This window comes from Hemitrygon akajei, chromosome 1 (assembly GCF_048418815.1).
Source record: "Hemitrygon akajei chromosome 1, sHemAka1.3, whole genome shotgun sequence".
NCBI lineage: Eukaryota > Metazoa > Chordata > Chondrichthyes > Myliobatiformes > Dasyatidae > Hemitrygon > Hemitrygon akajei.
Window position 1 is genome coordinate 28,583,335 of NC_133124.1, and position 22,142 is coordinate 28,605,476.

General features: G+C 41.3%; 1 protein-coding gene across 1 annotated transcript in view; it reads right to left on the reverse strand.

The window, feature by feature from the left end:
• The window catches only part of zfhx4 (zinc finger homeobox 4), a 265,117-nt gene that overhangs the window by 3,524 nt on the left and 239,451 nt on the right, over window positions 1–22,142 (reverse strand). Inside the window, 4 exon segments of the mRNA XM_073040174.1 lie at window positions 1–607; window positions 11,958–15,178; window positions 15,180–17,436; window positions 18,760–18,880. The exon segment at window positions 1–607 is cut by the window's left edge and continues 3,524 nt beyond it. Coding sequence (XP_072896275.1) covers window positions 1–607; window positions 11,958–15,178; window positions 15,180–17,436; window positions 18,760–18,880 — 6,206 coding nt within the window.

The window sequence follows — 22,142 nt, forward strand, 5'->3', positions numbered from 1 at the left end:
TTTTGCTGTTGCTGCTGCCTCTGCAAGGAATCCTGGAGGTTCTGCTGATACTGCTGATACTGTTGTAGTAGTGTGCCAGGTGAGAGACCAGTGATAGCTTGGGGTACGACAGGGCCATAGGGGAAAAGGTTCTCCATTCCACACAGTGGTGGAATATACCCTCCTTGCATTGCCCCGGGAAGCTGAGGAGTGAAATACGATGCAAATCCAGGAATGAAATATGGCAAGAATTGTCCACCCAGAAAAGAGGTTGAGTCGCCTGCCATTGCTGCCTGAAGTGTTTGCAGCTGAGCAGGGTCCATTGGATTCCCACCTCCGTGCTGATTCGACATCGCCGACGATTCCTTTTCCTCTTTTTTATTGGGTAGCATTTCATCTTTGTCCTTCTCCATCTCCTTGTCTTTGGGCTTAACCTTGACCTTGTCCGGCTTTGCGTTCTTCTCTGAATCCTTGTTCTGTTGCTCTGCCTGCTGTCCTATCAAGGGAACGGAAGCTGGTGGGGGCGTCTGCAGCAGAGGTTTGTTGGGCATGCTGCTGAGTGACAGGGCAGGTGAAAGAGTGGCTGGAGAAGGGAATCCAAGCATGCCTGCACCGGAAGATGACAAAGCTGAAAGATAAAAATAACATCATTTTCAATGGAAAATGTAATATTTCAAAACCAATCATGCAAAATACTAACTCCCCTGATTGCACAGAACAAAACGTATAACCAGGAATATACAGTGTGATGTTACTTTCTGATATTGTTCTCCCCACTACCTCATGAAAGTTATACCTCACAGACAAAACACTTGACAGCATCCAGTACAGGACAGTTTGCTTGACCACGGTTTGTGACCTCTGGAAATAATACCTACCACCACTGTTCCCTCTAATTTTTAGTAGTCAGTGTGCACAAAAATCTTATGTTGATTTGTTTCCTGTGACAAAAGTATTTGCGCACTGAATGTACACATGGCACAGTTTATGTAGGTTTACAAAATATTTGACATAAAACTGCACAGAATAACAAAATAACATACATATTTAAGTCACTCAGTTATTTTTTTCTATCTCCTTTCTTTTGCATTTACCCATTCTTTGTAAACTCTATCTAGACTAATAGAACTTCCATCCAATTGATAGCTTTTGATTCTCATTAACATATCCAAATGACATTCACCTAAACGGTTTCTCAGCTTGTTTTTGAGTCGATTCATTAGGCTAAAACCTCGCTCACAGTCTGCACTAGACACAAAAAGCTTCCCCCAATGTCCATCAACTGTGCAAGGTCGCAAAACTGTTTGTTCATTTTGAAGTACAAATGCCACCATTTGAGCAAAGTTTGAAATTAGTTTGGATTTAATTTGTTCTTGCACGGAAAATTTGAAATCATTAAACTGTCAACTATTACAGTATTTTCAGCTAGAAAATTTAGATATTTTAGACATAAGGCATTAACTTGTTTATCGCCAAATATGAAGTCACAATCTGCAATTGCGGAGAAATTAAAAGCTGACCATTCCTGTACCTCATCTTCAGGAAACCTTTCTTCTAAATGAACACAAAGTCTATTTATAAAAGTCAACAGCGAACTTGTATCTACTGTGATGTTTTCTTCACATTGTTGGCTTAGCAAAACTTCAAACAAATTTGCAGTTCTTTTGCGCTTCACACTCTTCGCTTTTTTTGAATTCGACATAGTGAATCAATATTTTTTTCAATAAAAACTTAGTAAGCTATCTACAGGATTTGAAACAGATCTTTGTAAACTTTACGATATGAACACTGTCCACCAAAGATGGCTGCCGCCGTGATGCAGCTGTACAAACCAGAACAGGAAAGGTGAGGTGACGTAAATTAGTGACATGCATTGTAGTATTTGAAAATCCAACCAACTAGTTAACAGAAACATTTAGCTAAAAGATTATTTTCAATAAGCATAATTATTAATTACTACATTATTTTAGGTAACTAACCTTTTGTGCTCACATTAATTTCCTTTGTGCGCTAGTTGAAAAACGTACACGTGCACAGCTTAGAGGGAACATAGCCCACCACCACCATTACCAACTATTGCAACTGCACCAGTTACAATCTATTGGAAGCAACCCTGTGGCTCAATGGTTATCAAAGTTCAAAATAAAATTTATCATCAGGGTACATATATTATCACCACAAACAGCCCTGAGATTCATTGTCCTGCGGGGATACCACCGAATACAATCTTCACCGTTTAGCTGGAGGAGGTTTGTGGGGATATGATGATTGGTAGGATCACTGCTAAGTCACAGAATATTTTATCTCGTATACAGTGTTATTTCATCATTGTTATTGCATCCAATATTATTAGCACTGAGAGCTCAAGTAGATGGTGGACCATCTAGGGGCAACTAAACATGGGTAATGAGTAGCCGTATCTAAAACACATATCAATATAAATATCCTCCAACCCTATTAAATTTCCCCAGATTCACCACAGTCTACTGATGCTTTTATCTTTCGATGACAAATTCTGAACCATAGCTGACAAAATATCTCTTAAGAATTTTTTATATTGTTTACTGATTTTCAGTGCCAAATTTTTCAGGTTCTTTTATGAATACTTAAACTGTTAAATAAATTGAACTTTGTCCATGTGAAGGTATCTCAGTAAACTAGCAATAAACAGTATAATGAGAATGATTTTAATGCAATTTTTAGACAAGATTATTGCTTATGAAATAATGGAAATTTCAAATAGTTAAGTGGCTTTCTTAGGTGAAGTTGCAATTTGCATTCAAAACTATCTTCAACCGTGTCTCAAGACAATGGGGAATTTTTTAACTTTTGAGTAATAGAGTAGTATTGACATTTCCATTTTAAGCTCCAGTTCATATATATTTTCTAATTTTACCTTTCACTTAATTTACAATAGATGGATGAATCAATATTAACTATTTTACTATGTCATCCAAAGTTAAAATTATCTTGTAACATGTTAAATTGTTCGGCAAAAAGTTTCCTTTACAATAAGTTTTTAATACCATTCTTATATGAGTGGAATGTGGTATTAAATAATTCACAGCTGCAACAAGCCAGCTTGGGTTTTTATTGGAGGGCCAGAACTTGCTGTAGTGTTGAGCTGAGTGTATTTGCAGCTGAAGTACGTGGTAAGCACAGGCTTGTCTTTTCCCCAGACTCACCACAGTCTACTTGCTGCCCACTCCTGGTCCTACCCAAAATGGCACCATGTAATGTTAACATGCGAGTGAAGCAGCTCAAGTCCCTTCTTTATTTATTGATTGAGATAGTGTGGCCATTTCGAGACACACTGTCCGTTGAGTAACACTCGATTTAGCCCTAGCCTAATCACGGGACAATTTACAATGACTAATTAACTTTGGACTGTGGGAGGAAACCAGAGCACCCGGAGGAAGCCCATGCAGCACACACAAAATGCTGGAGGAACTCAGCAGGCCAGGCAGCATCCATGGAAAGGGGTAAACAGTTGATGTTTTGGGCCTGAAGAAGGGTCCATGCAGTCACGGGGAGAATGTATAAGCTCCTTTCAGGCAGCGTCGGGAATTGAACCTGCGTCACCTGGACTGTAAAGCACTGTGCTAACCATTACACTACCATGCTGCCCTATGAAACAACTGGAGAAAAAAAATTGACTGGCAGCTGAACCTTGCCCCACTGTATCAATTGCCAAAGCTATCAATGCTTTTGAATATACCTGAGATTCAAAAACTTACAACATATATTAATAATCAATGAAATAATTAAAAACAAAATGTGTGAAAACAAAAATAGTTAAAATAATTAAGAAAACTCTAGTCATCGAAGTTATGACTTTATACTTACTTAGATCCCTCATAGCTGTTCTTCTCCATTCCAGTGGATGAACTTTCTGTCTCAGTGCCAGGTCTAACCTGGCTGTGGTTCAGGGAGCAGATTCCCCCTGATGAGTATTGGGGAACTACAACCAGTTTGTTTTCTGCCACTGGACTGCGAGATTAAATCAGTGCTGGAACATACTCAGGCAATCACTACCAGAGAGCAATCAGTAGGTTATGGACATTTATGTTTGCTTGGGAATTCTAAATTTATTGGCACGCTGAATTTGGCGATGGAACTGTCAACATTTTCCATCAAGTCCAGGCCCATCATTTTCTGAACCTACCTTGCACCAACAAAGACTTAAAGATGGCTGCATTCAAAGACTGAATGAGATTTGAATACAAATAGCCATTACTTTCAGGCTCCGTTCTGAGTCCTCTGTCCAAAAGCCCACTCTTCAGATGAAAGTCCAGCAATGCATGGAATAAGAAGCAATAATAAAGAGAACAAACTTTTATTTCTACAAGTACAAAAGTGTTACAGGTAAACAAGATATCATTTTCAAGTATGGCAGGCCTTTGGCTAAGGATGAATCTACATTGACCAGAGGAGGCAGAGACAAGTTGACATATTTTAGAACAATGTAGAAGACAATTTCTGGTTTTATATGTGCTGCATATCCTCCAAAAGGACCACAACCTTTTTGTGGTTTGGAGACTTGTGTGCCTCGTTGACCTGATAAGCTACACTGACTGGAGTCAGGGCTTTATGCTTTGGCTCTTGGTAGGGTCACCCATGCCAATCAGATCAAAGGGTAAAGGCCAGGCTAAGTCCTCCAGGTTCGGGGATTCAGTTCAGGGCCTGACTGGTAAAAATAAATTGTTACAGACACAGTGATGGAGTGCGTTGGTACTCCTGAGACTCCACCTGGGACTTGCGTGACCAACAGTAGTGAAAACCAAGGGGAATCTACTGACAAAATGAAGGAAGCCCTGAACACCGCCAGAAATGGAGGACCTTCAATGCCAGCGGCATAAGGACCAGTAAGTAAGTATGTGCTGCATATAGGACAGAGTTACAAAATAATGTTTCTTCTCTTCTGTCTGTACCATGGAAGATTAGGCTTTGTTATCTGTTATCTGGTATTTCATACTTCACACTAACAAGGCCAGATCTAATCTACCAGGTACATGTCATCCTCCAAAAAGCTCTGGAGTGACAGTGGTATGTAAATACTTGAACTGGTCTCACATGACAGCTCCAATATAGCAGTTCATGTGGCATTACCAAGTGAAGACTGTCTGGAGGATGTAGTAATCAGTAAAGGGTTACTATATTGCACAGCAAGCTAATATGTTCTTCAGCTGCATTCTCCAGTGAATTCTTGTCTTATCAGGTGGCACCATCTTCTTTAATTGAGCCTTCCTATGAGGTACTTGAACTCCTGAAGTTGGATCTTTTGTAGTTAGAAACAATGTTATACCTGCAGAGATAAAGGGTGTTATTAGATCTGATAGAGAATTAAGTATTTTTTTAAAAATCAAATATAAATGCAATAATTAATACAAAATAAGTACTTACAAGGAATACACACACAGAATTATCTTCACATGCTTTATGATTGTTTTAGGTTGCTGATAGTAAGCTGATAGACAATTTTTATGAACAATGTTTGTAATGCATTAGGAAATAGTATGCAAAATATATTCACACTTACCAATTGTTAAGACTGAAGATTTGCTCCTCCTTTGGAACTGCTTATGGCCTGGCCATGTGAGGCACATCCTACGTCTCAACCGCAGCACTCTTTGGCTCCTTGTTCCGCATTTTCCATTTCATTCGCAAGAGGTGGTTAATTAATTTGCTGCATTTCTATGATGATCATGGTACCTTATTGATCATGGTTCACTTTCTTTGTTACCTTATTCCATGCAATTTTCATTGCATTTTAGCAATTATTTGTTTGGATTAACAATTTGATTTAGAGTATCTACTTCAATTACATTTAAAATGTTAAATTTCCTTTACTGCCTGTGGTATATGTTCATTGAGAAAATGTATGCAAAGTGCTTAATTGTAGCTATGTAAGATAGTAAATCTGAATAATGCTAATTAAATTCAGGTAGGTGTCCTAATTGGTTTACTGATGGTGACAAATTACTTTATTGTAACAATGTTTATTCTTATTCCTAAGAGGGAAAGCCAGAACATTCGTCAAGAGGGGATTTCACAACCTTTTGTTATATGCCATGGAGCCTTACCATTAACTGAGGACCCCAGGTTGGGAACTCCTGGTCCAGACCTTAAGCATTGGGTCAGTGCTTTGGGAGAAGGATTTCAATCAGTTGTTGGTGGGAAATAGCTGGAATCCTGGTGTGGGGGCAGAGAACTGTGATGAGAAAGATTTGAACTTCCTGCAAGGTACTCTACAAGTTAAGAATCGTCTCCTTTACGTCTTGTTGAGGAAAGTCTTACATTTATAGTGGAGACTTGCTTCTGTGCAAATGGCTCAAGCCATCTCCAGCCCACATCTAATACAGAAGCACAGTTTGTGGAGGGCTTTCGGAGTCAGGTTTATCATCACTGACATATATCATGAAATAAATTTTTAGTAAAAATGCCACTGGCTGAGCATAGACAAAATAGATAAGTACAATTGAATTTGCTCCATTAAGATTCTACCACATATGATTCTACCAATAATGATATTTGGTATCCTGAGCACAAATTCATGCTGCATCAATAATTCTCCAGTTTATCTGTAAAAAGTAACGTAGAAACTGAAAATGTGTGGAAGGGGCATAGGGAATATTTCTTTCCATTGGTGGTAACTGATATCTGGAATGGTTTGCCAAGGATTTTTATGTTATATGTCAATAACTTGGATGATGGAATTGATGGCTTTGTTGCAAAGTTTGTGGATGTTATGAATTTAAAAACGCAAACACGAGGAAATCTGCAGATGTTGCAAATTCAAGCAACACACACGAAATGCTGGTGGAACGCACCAGACCAGGCAGCATCTATAAGGAGAAGCACTGTCGACATTTCGGGCCGAGATCCTTCATCAGGACTAACTGAAAGGAAAGATACTAAGAGATTTGAAAATGGGAGGGGGAGGGGGAGATCCGAAATGACAGGAGAAGACAGGAGGGGGAGGGATGAAGCTAAGAGCTGGAAAGTTGATTGGCAAAAGGGATACACAGCTGGAGAAGGGAAAGGATCATGGGACAGGAGGCCTAGGGAGAAAGAAAGGGGGAAGGGAGCACCAGAGGGCGATGGAGGAGTGATTGTGAGAGGGGCAGAGAGAGAAAAAAAGAGGGAAAAAAGGGGGGAATAACAAATAAATAAGGGATGGGGTAAGAAGGCGATGAGGGGCATTAACGGAAGTTAGAGAAATCAATGTTCATGCCATCACGTTGGAGGCTACCCAGACAGAATATAAGGTGTTGTTCCTCCGACCTGAGTTTGGATTCATCTTGACAGTAGAGGAGGCCATGGATAGACATATCAGAATGGGAATGGGACGTGGAATTAAAATATGTGGCCACTGGGAGATCCTGCTTTCTCTGGCGGACAGAGCGTAGGTGTTCAGCGAAACGGTCTCCCAGTCTGCGTCGGGTCTCACCAATATATAGAAGGCCGCACCAGGAGCACTGGACACAGTATACCATACCAACCAACTCACAGGTGAAGTGTCGCCTCACCTGGAAGGACTGTTTGGGGCCCTGAATGGTGGTGAGGGAGGAAGTGTAAGGGCAGGTGTAGCACTTGTATATGAAGATAGGTTTAGGGGCAGGTAGTTTTGAGGAAGCAGAGAGGCTATAGAGTGATTTAGACAAAGAAATGGCAGATGGAATACAGTGTCAGGAAGTGTATGTTCATGCACTTTGGTAGAAGAAATGAAAAGGTTGACTATTTTGTAAATGGAGAGAAAATACAAAAAACTGAGTTGCAAAGGGATTTGGGAGTCCTTGTGCAAGATTCCCTAAAGGTTAATTTGCAGGTTGAGTCTGTGGTGAGGAAGGCAAATGCAATGTTTGCATTCATTTCAACAGGACTAGAATATAAAATCAATGATGTAATGTTGAGACTTTATAAAGCACTGGTGAGGAGTTAATTCGAGTATTGTGAGCAGGTTCCGACTCCTTATTTTCGAAAGGATGTGCTGAAACTGGAGGGGGTTCAAAGAAGTTTCATAAAGATGACTTCAGGATTGAATGGCCTGTCATATGAAGAGCGTTTGAGGCTCTGAACCTGTATTCATTGGAATTCAGAAGAATGAGGTGTGAGCTCATTGAAATCTATGGAAGGGTGAAAGGCCTTGATAGAGTGGATGTAGAGAAGATGTTTTCAATGGTGGGAGAGCCTAAGACCAGAGGACACAGCCTCAGAATAGAGGGGAGCCCTTTTAGAATGGAGATAAGGAGATGTTTCTTTATCCAGAGAGTGCTGAATCTGTGGAATTCAGGTCTTTATGTATATGTAAGGTAGAGGTTGGTCAGGGCATGAAGGGATATGGTGAGAAGGCAGGAGATTGGGGCTGAGAGGAAAATTGGATCAGCCATGATGAAATGGAGGAGCAGACTCGCTGGGGCAAATGGCCTAACTCTGCCTCTATATCTTATGGTCTTATGGATGTACGCTCAATTGTCCAATTGTTGTTTGTCATCTATATCAATGATCTGGAAAATAATGTAAACTGGATCAGCAAATTTGCAGATGACACCAAGATTGGGGGTGTAGCGGACAGTGAAGAAGACCATCAAAGCTTGCAGAGGGATCTGGACCAGCTGGAAAAATCAGCTGAAAAATGGAAGATGGAATTTAGTACAGCAAGAGTGACCAGCCAGGGTAGATCTTAGATGGTGAGCGGTGGGGTACTAAGGGCTGTGGTAGAACAGAAGGGTCTGAGAATACATACCCATAATTCCTTGAAAGTGACATCACAGACAGATAGGAGCATTTAAAGAAAACCTTTTCGTACATTGGCCTTCAGAAATCATCAAAGTATTGAATACAGGACTTGGGATGTTATGTTGCAATTATCTAAGATGTTGGTGAGGCCTAATTTGGAGTATTGTATCCAGTTTTGTTCACCTACCTATAGGAAAGAGTGCAGAGAAAAGTTACAAGGGTGTCACTGGGATTTGAGGACCTGAGTTACGAGGAAAGGTTGAATAGGTTAGGACTTTATTCTCTAGAATGTAAAAGATTGAGGAGAGATTTGTTAGTGCCTAAGACTTCTGCCCAGAACTGTATTGTCAAAGTGGAGCAGAGAGCGAGTTTGTAGAACTAGCGGGAGCAAAGGACATTGGGAATGGTAGGGGTGGCAGAGAAGGAGTGCCAAAGGCAGGGCATCATGATCTTTCACTGTTTTTCCACCTCTCAGGCTGAGATGCCTGTTCCTAGGCTTGATGCAGGTGTGTAAGCACCCAAGATGAAGGCAAGAAGTTGTGCTTTTGTTGTGATCAGCTGCAATAATTTTATTACACTGCTGTGCAAAAGTCCGGGGCACATATATATAGCTAGGATGCCTAAGGCTTTTGAGCAGTACTGTCTATCTGGACATGGTTGAGTAACCTATCCAAACCCACTGTTACATATGATAAAGATCAAGTGAAAAGGGTATCTCAGGACTCAGGTCTCACTCTATTACATTCCAACATTTTCACAAGGGGCAATGAAACGTGCATTATTGTGAAAAGGAACGATAAAGTTATGTAAGTAACACACCAACATCTGCCAATTTTGTCTTGTGTGTGATATAATTATGTAATTTTGGTTTCTCCACCTAATCTTCTCTTGGCAGCCAAAATATCTAAAGCTTGTTATTTTAAAGCCTTGCACCCTCACTCTTCTCTATTTAGCTTAGTTATTTTAGTATTAGATAAAATCACACAGTTTGGATGAATAATAGAACCTCCTTTAAAATTAAGTTGGTAATCAGTTCACCTAGGTTACTAAGTGTAAAGCAGTAGACTCTCAAAACCTACTTGACATGTTGCGTTCAGTAACGGTACCTTATTACCTCTATGAAATAGCCAGTAGTTTTATCATCTTCTTTGGTAACTCTTGGTCTGTCCATTTTGTCTCTGAAAAATATTCCCATCACTGTGCATTACGATTTCCTGCATCTTTTCTTGTGTCAGAATAGCTCTCCAGCCCTTCACTGTACACTGACCCTTGGTATGTTTCATCTTATTTTGATGCTACTATCGCTGTTCTTTTTTGTGAGTGAGGAGGTCAGGATTGTCATTGTCGCTGTTTTTTTCTGTGGGGAAGGGTTGGGGTTGTTTTGCTATTGTGGCTGTTTTTCCCTGTGAGTGACAGGGGGTGGAGTTGGGGATTGTATTGTTGCTGTTTTATTTTCTGTGGTTGAGGGGTTTGAGGATTGTTATTGTTAATGCCGCTGTTTTTTTTCTGCGGGAAGGGGTTGGGGATGTGTTGCTATTGTTGCTGCCATTTTCTCTGGGGGTTGGAGATTGTATTGTTGCTGTTTTTTCTGTGGGTGAGGGGGTTAGAGATTGTATTGTCACTGTTTTTGAAGGGTCCGGGAACTGTATTGTCACTTTTTTTCTGCGGGGAAGGTTGAGGGACTTGTGTGAGTTTTGTTTCTTTTTCATGCGGGGGGAGTTGATGTATGGTCTTTCTATATTTCATGTCTATCTGGAGAAGACAAATATCAGAGTTGTATTGTACATCCACACTTCGACAAAAAAAATGAACCTTTGAACCTTTACCTTGATACAAACCTTCAAGTGCCTTACCATATACTGATACTGTACTTCTGTTTTTCCATGCGCTATAGGAGAACATTTCAAATGATACACTGACTCCCAGAGCAATCCCAATCAGCACTAAATTTCCTGAAACCTATCCTCTCCTCCCTCCCATCAACTCATCCCAGATTTCACCACACACACACAAACACACACACCAGGGACAATTTACAGTGGCCAATTATGTACAGGAATGTACATCGGATGTGGGAAGAAACCAGATCACCCCACGGAAACCCACCTGATCGTAGAGAGAACTTTCAATCTCTCCACAGATTGTATCAGAGACTGAACCTGGCTTGTTGGACTATGAGACAGCATTTGCACCAGCTGCAGCACTGAATCGTTACATTTATTCAATAGGCTTCATCGTCTACCAAAACGATTACCTTGCTACATCAATGCAAAATATATTTCGTTCCCCTAATTATGCAGATTTCTCCCAACCAATAATGCAAGAATAGTTACTGAATATATATACCTTCAGAGCCATAAGATTATTTCAGATTTCTACTAACATAAAAGCATTTAAACTTGTACTTTTCTTCTTTTGTCTGAACAATAATGTTAATTATCTCCTTCCACTTCTCAATCAAACACTAGCATTTCTCCATCTATATTTAGCAAAGCATTAACCTCCTCCTTTTAAAACTAGTTTAATGAGCTGTATGGTAATTAGCTTCCTTTTATTACATTTAACACTGTATATCTTAAAACTGGATTATGGACACATCACAAGCACACTACTCATTTCATAAATTGGTAGTTATCTTTCAGAATATATGCATTAGTTTCCTGAAATATTAAATAGATGTGAAACAGAAATGTATCTTGTTAATTCCACCTCCTCACTTTTAGTTTATATCTTCCGATTTCTTGGATTCTTTTGCCATACATGGGTTGAAAGGGTAGACAGGTAACTATTTGTGAGGAACGCTTAGGATTGTTCTACACCTAAGAGGTCAAATCTCAAAGATCGAGTGTGACTCAGGCTCTAACCTTTTCTACCTCACCCTCTCACTGCCTCTCTACGGGGAGGCATGCAAGATCTAGTAAATGATAACAACGCCAACACTGGAATGCATGACGTAGAAAACTTTAAGTGTCGACAGATGTTTGGCAAGAACACTTTAAGATCCTAAATAGTCTGCATAAATTTAGTAAACTCCAGTAATTTGAAATAAATTGCACTTTATCATTTATCTGCACTGCATTTTTATAGCTTTTCTATACTTTATTCTGCATTTTTATTGTTTTACCTTATTCTAGCTCAATGCTAGAGTAATGATTTGATCTGTATAAACAGGATACAAGACAAGCTTTTCACTGTATTGTGGTACATTAAACCAATACCAATAGATCTAAGTAACTTACCAGTTGTGTTTTGTGGAAAACTAGGCAGTGAAGCAGGACCATTTACTCCAGGAAGAATAACCGAGGAAAGTCCTGGGAGGCTTGAATAAGATGTTGGAGCATTGAGGCCATGCAACGTGTTATTCTCCATAACACTTTGCTGATGCAAAACTTGCTGTTGTGATGTAATTCCCAATGCGTCTGTGGCCTTCTTCAGACGATCCAACTCTTGTTGGGCCATCAATTGTCGGACAGTTGTAGGAGCGAGATAGTCCTTCTCTTTATCCAGCTGACACCCCACTGTTTCCTTCACCTTATTGATATGCTGTTGTGAAAAGATGTGATCTCTGATAGACAAACGTGCAGTGTACATAACACCACATAAAGAACACTCTGTTTTCTGTGAATCACTTCCACTTTGATTCATCATGAACGACTTTGCCATGTTCAGCTTTATTTTTTTGTCCTTGGCTCGAGCATTCTGAAACCAGACCTGGACAACTCTTTTAGGCAGGTTAATTTCATTGCCGAGAAGTTCACATTCTTGCATTGTTGGTGTTCGATAATCAGTGAAGCATGATTTTAGGACTTTCAGTTGAAGATTGCTCATTTGTGTTCTGAAGCGTTTATGGCCAGGACGTTCGCTGGATCTGGATGATTTGAGGCTTGCGTGGCTCCCAAATGGACTAGGAGAACAGGGGTCAGCTAAACTTGATGTCTCACTTCGGTCAACGCTGTCATCCAAGTCATTTTCTCTTGATATAAAGCTTAGAGAAGGGCTGGGTAAGCTCACGGAAAGTCTTTCATCATAATAGTCAACTGTGGGCGTTGTAGTCGCCGTTGACAATTGATCACCAGCTATTGATGTTTTTGGGTTATCTGCAGACTCAGTAGCTCGACTCTCTGAGGTACTAACGGTAAGGTTTTCATTCTCATTGTTTCCTTCATCTCCTGTACTTCCATCACTCACAGCTGTGTTAACCGATGAGGTCTCATCATAATCTGTCTTATTCAGATCAAAACTGACAACAGCAGGGACCATGTTTGGGCTCCCTGTTTCTTCACTGCATTCTGATTTGAATAATGAAGGGCTCAGAAGATGTTTTGGTGACATGTCTGCTGTTTTACTCACAGGTGTCGAAACTGCAGATTGATCATTTTCACTTAACGCATCAATCTTGGAGAAGAGTAACGTTGGAAATTCAAAATAATTATCTTTCTGCGGACTCTCACCGTCATCATCTTGTGGCATCACCGGGCTCGGGGGGAGACTGTAGCCTGCCTGCTTAGCTTCGTGCCAGTGTCGAGAACGGATGTGTGTCTCGAGTGCTGTTTTCGCTTTAAAAAGCGCTCGGCAAAAAGGACATCTTCGGTGAGACTGACTTGGGCCAAGAGCACGAAACTGCCCCTTTCTTTCACGAGCCCTGGTGTTCTGAAACCAGACCTGGACCACGCGTTTCTTTAGGCCTACTTCATTTGAAATGTGATCCAGCATTTTTCGAGTAGGATTAGAATCCAGCAAGTACTTTTCATACAGCACCTCAAGTTGTTCCGGAGTAATCGTTGTTCTAAGCCTTTTATCGCGATGTGGCTCGTCGCTACAAATTGAGCCTTCCTTTTCAGCTTGATTGTTTTCCTCTTTCTCTTCCAATTTACGCTTCACTGTTCCAGACGCTGTATTGGAAGGCGTTGGAACTGATGAACCAGTTTGGGAGGATATCTGTGAAGGGGGACCAGAAAGCAACTGTCCCCCCATCAGTGGACTATTTGGATCAAAAACCATGTAGGGCATATCTAAAGATCTATCCAAGATTTGCGAATGGAGGAATTGATTCTGGGCTGCCAAGAAATGGATGTGCTGGTGCTCCTGCCAAAGTTCCAAAGTCGGGAAGGCATATTTACACTGGTCACACTGGTATTGTAACATTTGAGGAGGTAGGCTGTTCTGTAAAGACGTGACTGCTACAGACAGAGGGCTGGTTGGATGCGCAGTGGTGTTCTGAGGCTGTGAATGAGGTCGCGGTATTGGTTGTTGGGGCTGTTTTTGCTGAGGTGCTAAAGGCTGTGGCTCGGAAGGAGGTGAAGATGTCAGTTTGACCATTGGAGAGGCTTGAGATGCCTCAGCTTGCTTTGGTTTCTCTAACGGTAGGTTAGATTTAGGTGAATTTTTATCCATCTCTAGTTTGGGCGAAGGCATCAGAGGAGTGCTAGATCCAGAACTAGAACTCGATTTCGAACCGGATCCCAGCACCTTTCCTGCTGCAGGCTTCGATGGATCTGTTGGTCCAGGTGCATCAGGATGACTCGACAGCATCTGGTCTGTAGCATCCATTGAATCTTCTGTTTGACTATCATCCTGACCGTCATCATCTTCATCTTTGTAACACTGTTTCTTTTGATGGGTAATTAGGTCAAAAATTCGAGGAAAGACTACATTGCATTTTTTACACTGATACTGCAAGTTACTGGTTCGAATATAACGTTCATTGGTTAGCTCTCGTCTTTCACTATCTTTAGTATCTGCTTGGTTCTCAAAACTCTTTCGTGCTTTTTGACGGGCATTTTGGAACCAGACGACAATTACTCGCGTAGGTAGGTTTAGAACTGTGGATAGCTGTTCTATTTCATCATCTTTTGGATAAGCATTCGTATCAAAAAAGTCCTGCAGAACCCTCAACTGGTAGTCAGTGAATCGCGTCCGGGATGATCGTTTATTTATGGTACCGTCAGTCTTGTAATATTCCCCCGTACTAAAGAAAGTATCAGTTCTGGATTCTTCCAATGTGGTAATGGGTGGATTGTTGAAATTGTACGGTGAATCCTTATTTCTTTGCCTTTCTTTAAAGAGGGTGTTACGAAACCAATGTTTAATAACCTTCTGAGGAAGTCCTGACTTTTCTGACATTTCCTGGATCTGTTCTTCAGTCGGAGAGTTATTAATATCAAAATAAGTCCGCAAGATCTTTAGCTGGTCATCTGTGATTCTCGTGCGCGGCCGTTTGAACTGGTGGTGCCTCAAAAAATTGGGATCCAAGCCCAACTGCTGTTGGCAGAGCTGGGTGAGGTCAGCAGACAAGGATTCCATGGCTGGGAGCTGCAACGTGAGCTGGGGCGGCAAAGAAGAATGCTGCATCATGACCGGCGGGAAGAGAGGCAGATCCAGGGATACTGGCATCTGTACCTGGGATTGTGAGGAAGGTGGAGGGGGTGGGGGTGGAGGCGGGGGAGGTGGAGGAGGCGGGTGGCGGTAATGGCGATGGGACAGATGCTTGGAGTTTGCCATTCCCCGTCGAGGGAGGAGCTGGCGGTGGGGGAGGCGGAGGCGGAGGTGGCGGAGGCGGAGGCGGTGGTGGGGGGGCCGGTGATTCTGGGGAGGAGGGCACCACAGGATACAGTTTGTCATATGCTTCCCTGTAGTGACAGGCAAATACTTCCAGCTCGCCAAAGGGGAAAAACTGACAGTGAACATGCTCTTGGTGACTCTTCAGAATAAGTATGTTTGAAAACAGTTTGCCACATGCTTCACATTCTAGTTTGTCCACCCGCTCACTCTCCCCGTTCTTGCTTCTCTTCTGAACTTTTTGCTTATTTTCATTAAACTGGATAACCAACTCGAAGCCAAAGTTTTCCAGCAAAGCCTTTGCTGCATTGCCTCTTGCACCGGATGGAATACGAGGAGGGGGAAGCATCGATTCCACTGACTTCTGCTTTTTCATCTCCTTATTCTCTTTTAAAGCATCAGATTCACTTAAAAAATCATGCTGTGCCTTGCTTTCTGTTACCTCCATTTGTTCCTCGACTTCTTTCAGGGAATAAGCTTCCTTTAATAACTGCGTCTCTGAGGAATTCAAAGCGTTTTGCTCCTGCTTTGTTGGTTTCACCACTTGCTGCAGATGCTTTTGTGGCAGCTGCTGTGACTGCATGGCTTGGTGCTGTTGGCTGTATTGTTGCTGAATCTGCAGTAAGTGTTGCCCTTGTACTTGTTGCTTTAAGTCATCCAGCAGAGATCCCGTCATTGCAGAGATTCCAAAGGCCCCTGAGCCAGGCAAGCCTGGCTCTGTGTTCAGATTAAATTCGGTGCCCGGCAGGTAAAATGGGAAGAGAAACTGTGGTTGCTGTAGCTGCAGCAAAGCTTCAGCTGTCAGAGGGAAGTGTGGTAACAGTGCTGGGTTGAGAAACTGAGGCTGAAAGAAAGCAGCTTGCTGCTGCAGTTCATGCTGCAGATGCATTTGTGCCTGGGCCTGTGCCAGGGCTTGGGCCTGGGCCTGGGCCTGGGCCTGGGCCTGGGCTTGAGCCTGAGCCTGAGCTTGGGCCTGGGCCTGGGCCTGGGCCTGGGCTTGAGCCTGGGCCTGAGCTTGATCCTGGGCTTGGGATTGTACTGGTGACTGAGGGTGATGTTGGGCAGACTGGGGAGAAGTAGCATCACTCAGCTGTTTCTTGATTGCTTCTTTGATATCGGCATTGGTGTCCTTATTAGTAGCTGATGCCATCCCATGAGAGTCTGCGGTCATTTGACCAGTAGCAGGGCCGCTACTACTACTGCTCACGCTATTGCTTCCACTTCCGGTGTTGCAATTCCCAGCTTCCAGCTTAGCCGCCCTTGCTTTTGTCTGGTGGAGCACCGATCTCATGTGTATTTCCAGTGTCGAGCTTTGGCTATAAGCAACGTTGCATGTGCTGCACTTGTAGGGCTTGTTATCTATGCTGTTGTTGGATTCTTGAGGAACTGGACTTGATGCCTCTTGGAGAACTTTCTTGAGCTTATGCAGGTGCGATACAGAATTATAGTGAACTAAGAGAATATTCTTCTGAGTGAAAGATTCTTTACACACTGTGCATTTGTATGGTCGAGAAGGGTCCAAAAACTTCTCCATTGTAAAATTTGGACCTTTACGGAAAGGCAGTGTTCGCTTTGGTTCTGCACTTAAATCATCTAGAATGGAGCTACTGTCACTTCCTGTCGGGCTAACTTTCCCATCCTGCTCCAGTTCTTCTTCTTTATCCATTTCCTGTACCAGGATGTTATCGTCTTGACTGATGACATCGTTCTCCGACCAGAACTCCCCATTTACGTGGTAACTCCCACAAATCTGTTGCACTTCAGACTCGCTTAGCTCAGGATGACTCGTTTCCAAGTGTCTCTTTAAGGCTAGAAAAGTGCGGAAGCTGCGCTGACAAAGGCTGCACATCGTGGCAGCCCGAATGGCATGATACTGAGAATGAATCTGGAGCTTCTGCATGGTCTTGAAAGCCAGACTGCATTGGCTACAGCGATACTTGTACACGTGCCGATCAGACACAGGCAACTGCTGCCTTTTCTGCAGTTCATTTAGTTGATCTTGCAAGGAATCTGAAACCTTAAACCGTTGACTTTCATCTTTCGTCCAGTCAGCAGAATCTGAAGCTTCCTTTGGCATTTTCTGCTCCTCGGTTTTTGACTCATTTCCAGGCTTGGCGTTGTCTGAGCCCGTGTTAAACTTCCCCTCCAATGAATATTCACCTGGTCAATAATTTAAAAAAATGGTGTCAGATGCTGTGATTCCAAAACACTAAAACTTCCTAAATTTCCTATAGGAGCCCAAAAGTGAGTATCACATCTCTTTCTATACAAAGACCATTAGAAAAGCTCTCAGGCATAACATTTCATGAGATTCTGTAATACGGCTTATAAGCAACTAACAACACAAGTTCAATACTTTTCACTTTTCAAACTATTTAAGGACATCGATAGATTTACAGAGTAGAAGCCCTTTATGAGGGGATGAGCAAGAATAATTGCTTATATTGAAGAAGACAAATTCCAAACATTTTTGAGCCTTTTGCTTTGAAGTCTCTCCAGGTTTTGGAACAGGACAAGATTTCCCACTATTAATGTTGGATGGATTACTCAGATAATTTGGAAATTACCAAGATACGCCCCTGAAGAGCTGCAGGAACACAGAAAGTGAATTGGTCAAATGCCAGCACCTCCTTTTCCCCAGATCACTATTTTTACAGTTCGTAGCCAATTAGCTCAGAGCTTGAGGATCCAGCTTCTATCCCAGATTACAATTCCACTTGAAAGGTAGAATACCTGTTTGAGAATATTTAATATCAATAGAAGGCTCATTTTACCATTTCGTCCACAAGACTCCGCTCTGTGCAAACACAGCAAGCCTGCAGCCTAAATGCAGGTGGTGCTCGGTTTAGGTAAGGGTTCTATTCCTGAGAATAGTCTATAAATCAGTTTATCTGTAAGTCAGAAATGTCAGATTTCTAGACTAACCCATATCATACCTGTTATATTCTTTTGTTTCTTTGAACAATCGCCTAACACTGCCCACAATTAAACTGATGGGATAAGCACTGTATCGAGTCTTTAACGAATACCATGGGACATTTTATTATTATTATTGCTAGCTTAAAAATACTTCAAAAAATAAGAATTTGCATAAATTCATATTTCCATAAGGCAGGTCATTTGCAATATAGAGAGACCCTGTCTTTAAATTAAGGAATCTTCTGTGAAATACAACCATTTAAATCAGTTGCCCGGTAAAATGATATGAAGATGTTAGTGGCCTTTGATCCAGGCCCATGATTATCTACTTGTCCCTTGGTAAATGAGGCCATCTCATATGGGGAACATCTGCACACACCTTGTTGCAATTGTCAGCAGCGGAGCCCATCTCTTCCCATGTAAAATAAGTTGTTAAAGCACGTTTGAGAGATCAGTCAGTTAGAACAAATTAATTTAGTATTCAAATCATCATTATACCAGCTGGGTCATTTATTACACAGCTCTCACATAGAAAGCTTGCATCCATTCCATTGCAATGCTTACCCAATGCTTTACATGATTCTTCTGTAGGTGCTGTTGCAGGATTGCTAAAGAAACCTTGCAGTTTGTCCAAACCAGTTGAGGGCAATATGCTGGTGGAGATCATTCCATCTGGAAGAGACACCTTTGAAAAGACATGAGACTATGTAATATATCAACATGAAGACATTACACAAACAATTGTTGTATTTATTTATAGAAAAAAAACCTATTTCATCTGGATGGCACATTTTTCTGTATATCATTCCATGCATTCTTTTTATCAAAGGGAAAGCAATGAGCTTTGCCAGTAGAAATTATGGAGAAAATTCCATTTATTAAACTTTTATGTAAAACTTTAACCAAAAAAAGTAACTTTTGGACTTTATATAACTTGATGGAATAATAGCAACTACAGTTCCTTTTCCTTAAGTATATAAGTATATGGTTTCATTGCACATCTAATTTGCACTATTACTTTTTAATGCACATTTTGTATTTTCGTGTACCTCAATGCTTACATTTTGTATTTAAAGCATATATTCTGACTGAGCAACCTTGCAACAATAATTTCCTTTGGGATAAATAAAGTTTTATCTTATCTTGTCTTAACAGTTCGAATAAATGAGCTAATTTTGGGTTGCATGAAGATAGGCAAACAGAAAGAAATTTACTTCTGCCCATTTAACGCTTATTTTGACAATTAATTTCTACCTTTTATAAGTGGGATGCAGATGATGTGTAGGGATGGGGTGGGGGAATGTTGGGAGAATAGGTTTATGATGTAAAATAGCATTTTTTGTGGTAGTAGAGGACTCAAAATGTCTGTTGCAAGACAATGATATTAGAGTGAGAATCAGTTCCCATATGACCAGGAGGTGTAACATCTTTTTGTTCATAAGCCACAACATTAAGAGGCCTTATATTTTTTGCCTTCTGGAAATACTGTTGCAACTGTAGTAGGAATCAGAGCAATTTTTCATTCTTTGTTTTGGGAACTGGACAAGGTCTTTTTTCTTGGAAAAAGTAGTAGCGAGCTGCTGCCTTGAACTGCTGTAGGCAGTCTATGGAAGGGAGTGGTGTTGGGTAGAGAGTTCCAGGAGTTAGACCCACCTTTTACTTGCTATGGTTTCACTTGTTCTCGCATAACTGATTATCAAGTTATTGTCAATCTTTTGTAAAGGTTCTTGGAAACCCAATTAGGAAATGATCCTGCCTTGTTAGATACTAGGTCAGCAAAGGGTGGTTGCCCAGTAGCATCTGGTCTCAGCACCAAAGGCTATGTGAAGCCTGTGCAAAGAAACATCAGCAATCTACTTAAATTTGTCTCCCACTTCCTTTCAAGAACACTGCTCTGAAACCACTTCTGTCTGTGTTCTGTCTTATATATACTGTTGCTGCTGCTTCTCATTTAATCTACTGGTTTGAATTTTGTTATGACATTCGTAAATTCCACTTTGTCAACTACCCTTTGAACGTCTAGAACCACAAGTCAACCAAACCAGTTCTACTCTTCCGTTACGATATCAAAAAATCCAACCCAAATTGTTTGGCAGCACAATTTCCCTTCAACAAATCTGTTACGGCTGTCATGATAATGTATCTGCTCCCATGCTTTTGGTTATTGCCATTAATACTTCTATTACCTTTGTAGGATTCCAAGTATAAACATCAATTAATTACACCTCGATGTTTAGATCTAGGATGACGGGGTGGAGATACGTCTCTACCAAAGTAGGTGTAAGGTGCTCCTTCCCTCCACAGTCTGCAGATCACCCTTGGGAGAAGTGCAGCACCTGCTTAGCACCCCCACCCCCCACCCTGATCAGTGAAGACATAGCAGCCGGTATATATCACAAGTCCTGGTTATGCGACCACTGACGCCAGTCAGTCAATCTCTTAAGTGTATTGATAATGGTTGGATCACCTGTCTTGTAAAGACACTGTCCAGAAGAAGGCAATGGCAAAGGATTTCTGTAGAAAAATTTGCCAAGAACGATCATGGTCAGAACCGTGATTGCCCAGGCCATACAACACAGCACATAATGAATGCTTTAGATCAGGTCATTAACACAAAATGATATGTCCAGTTTCCTTCTTCATAAATACTAACCCAATCTACTGAGAGTTTTCTATATATGTTTCAGATTTCTATTTTTTTTCTTAATCTTCATTTTTGCTTGTGGATTCTTAGTTTTGCATTTCCTTTTTCAAAATAACTACCTTCTATCCTTGTTATAGGGATACCCAGTTTAAATCAATTTCCACTTATTTTCTGGAGCTTTAGGAAACTGGCATCATGTACCTTACTAACTTTTTAATTAAAGCCCATGTTAGCTCTGTGATTTCCTCTTTATAACTGAAAAGCTGTCATTCTTATTCTTTACTGAAATTGATTTCATTAGTAAAAAATAAAAACAGGTAATCTAATAAAATCATACCTTAATGCTTCAGAAGTAGCCCATGTACCACCAATACCTTTGCTAATTGTACTGCTAAAATGTGCAAAAGGGCTATATAGAAAATTAAATTATTTATGATTATTCAGCAGCACCAAATTTCCTCTCCGATATGGTTTAATATATACGCAGGGATCATGTCTTAATTTTACGAACTGCACCCTGCACGAACTATTTTTGTTTAGATTTTTGATTTATGAAGAATGTGAAGATAAATTTATTAGAGAACACTCTCAGTGACCACATAATTGGGTACAGGAGTGGGACCCAGTGTGGTCTTCTGCTGCTGTAGCCAACCCACTTCAAACTCTGATGTGCTGTGCATCCAGAGATGCTCTTCTGCACCCCACTGTTGCACCGTGTGGTGATCTGAGTTACGGCTGCTTTCCTGTCAGCTTGAACCAATCAACAATTACACCAGTGCCCAAGAAGAGCAGGGGGAGATGTGAGTCCTGCAGCACTCTCCTCTACAGAGATGGAGTGCTTTAAGAGGTTGGTTATGGCTGGACTCAACTCCTGCCCCAGTAAGGACTTGGACACACTGCAATTTTCCTATCACCACAATAGGTCAGTGGCAGACACAATCTCCCTGGATTTCCATGTAGTCTTAGACCACCTGGACAATACAAATACCTATGTCAGGATGCTATTTATAGACTATATCTCAGTATTTAACACCATCATTCCTACAGTTCTGATTGGGAAGCTCCTGAACCTGATCCTCTGTCCCTCTCTCTGCAACTGGATCCTCAACTTCCTAACTGGGAGACCACAATCTGTGTGGATTGGAAATAACATCTCCACCTTGCTGCTGATTAACACCGGCACATCACAGGTATGTCTGCTTAGCCCACTGCTCCACTCTCTCTATACCCATGATTGTGTGGCTAGGCACAGCTCAAATGCCATCCATAAATTTGCTGACAATACAACCATTGGTGGCAAAAC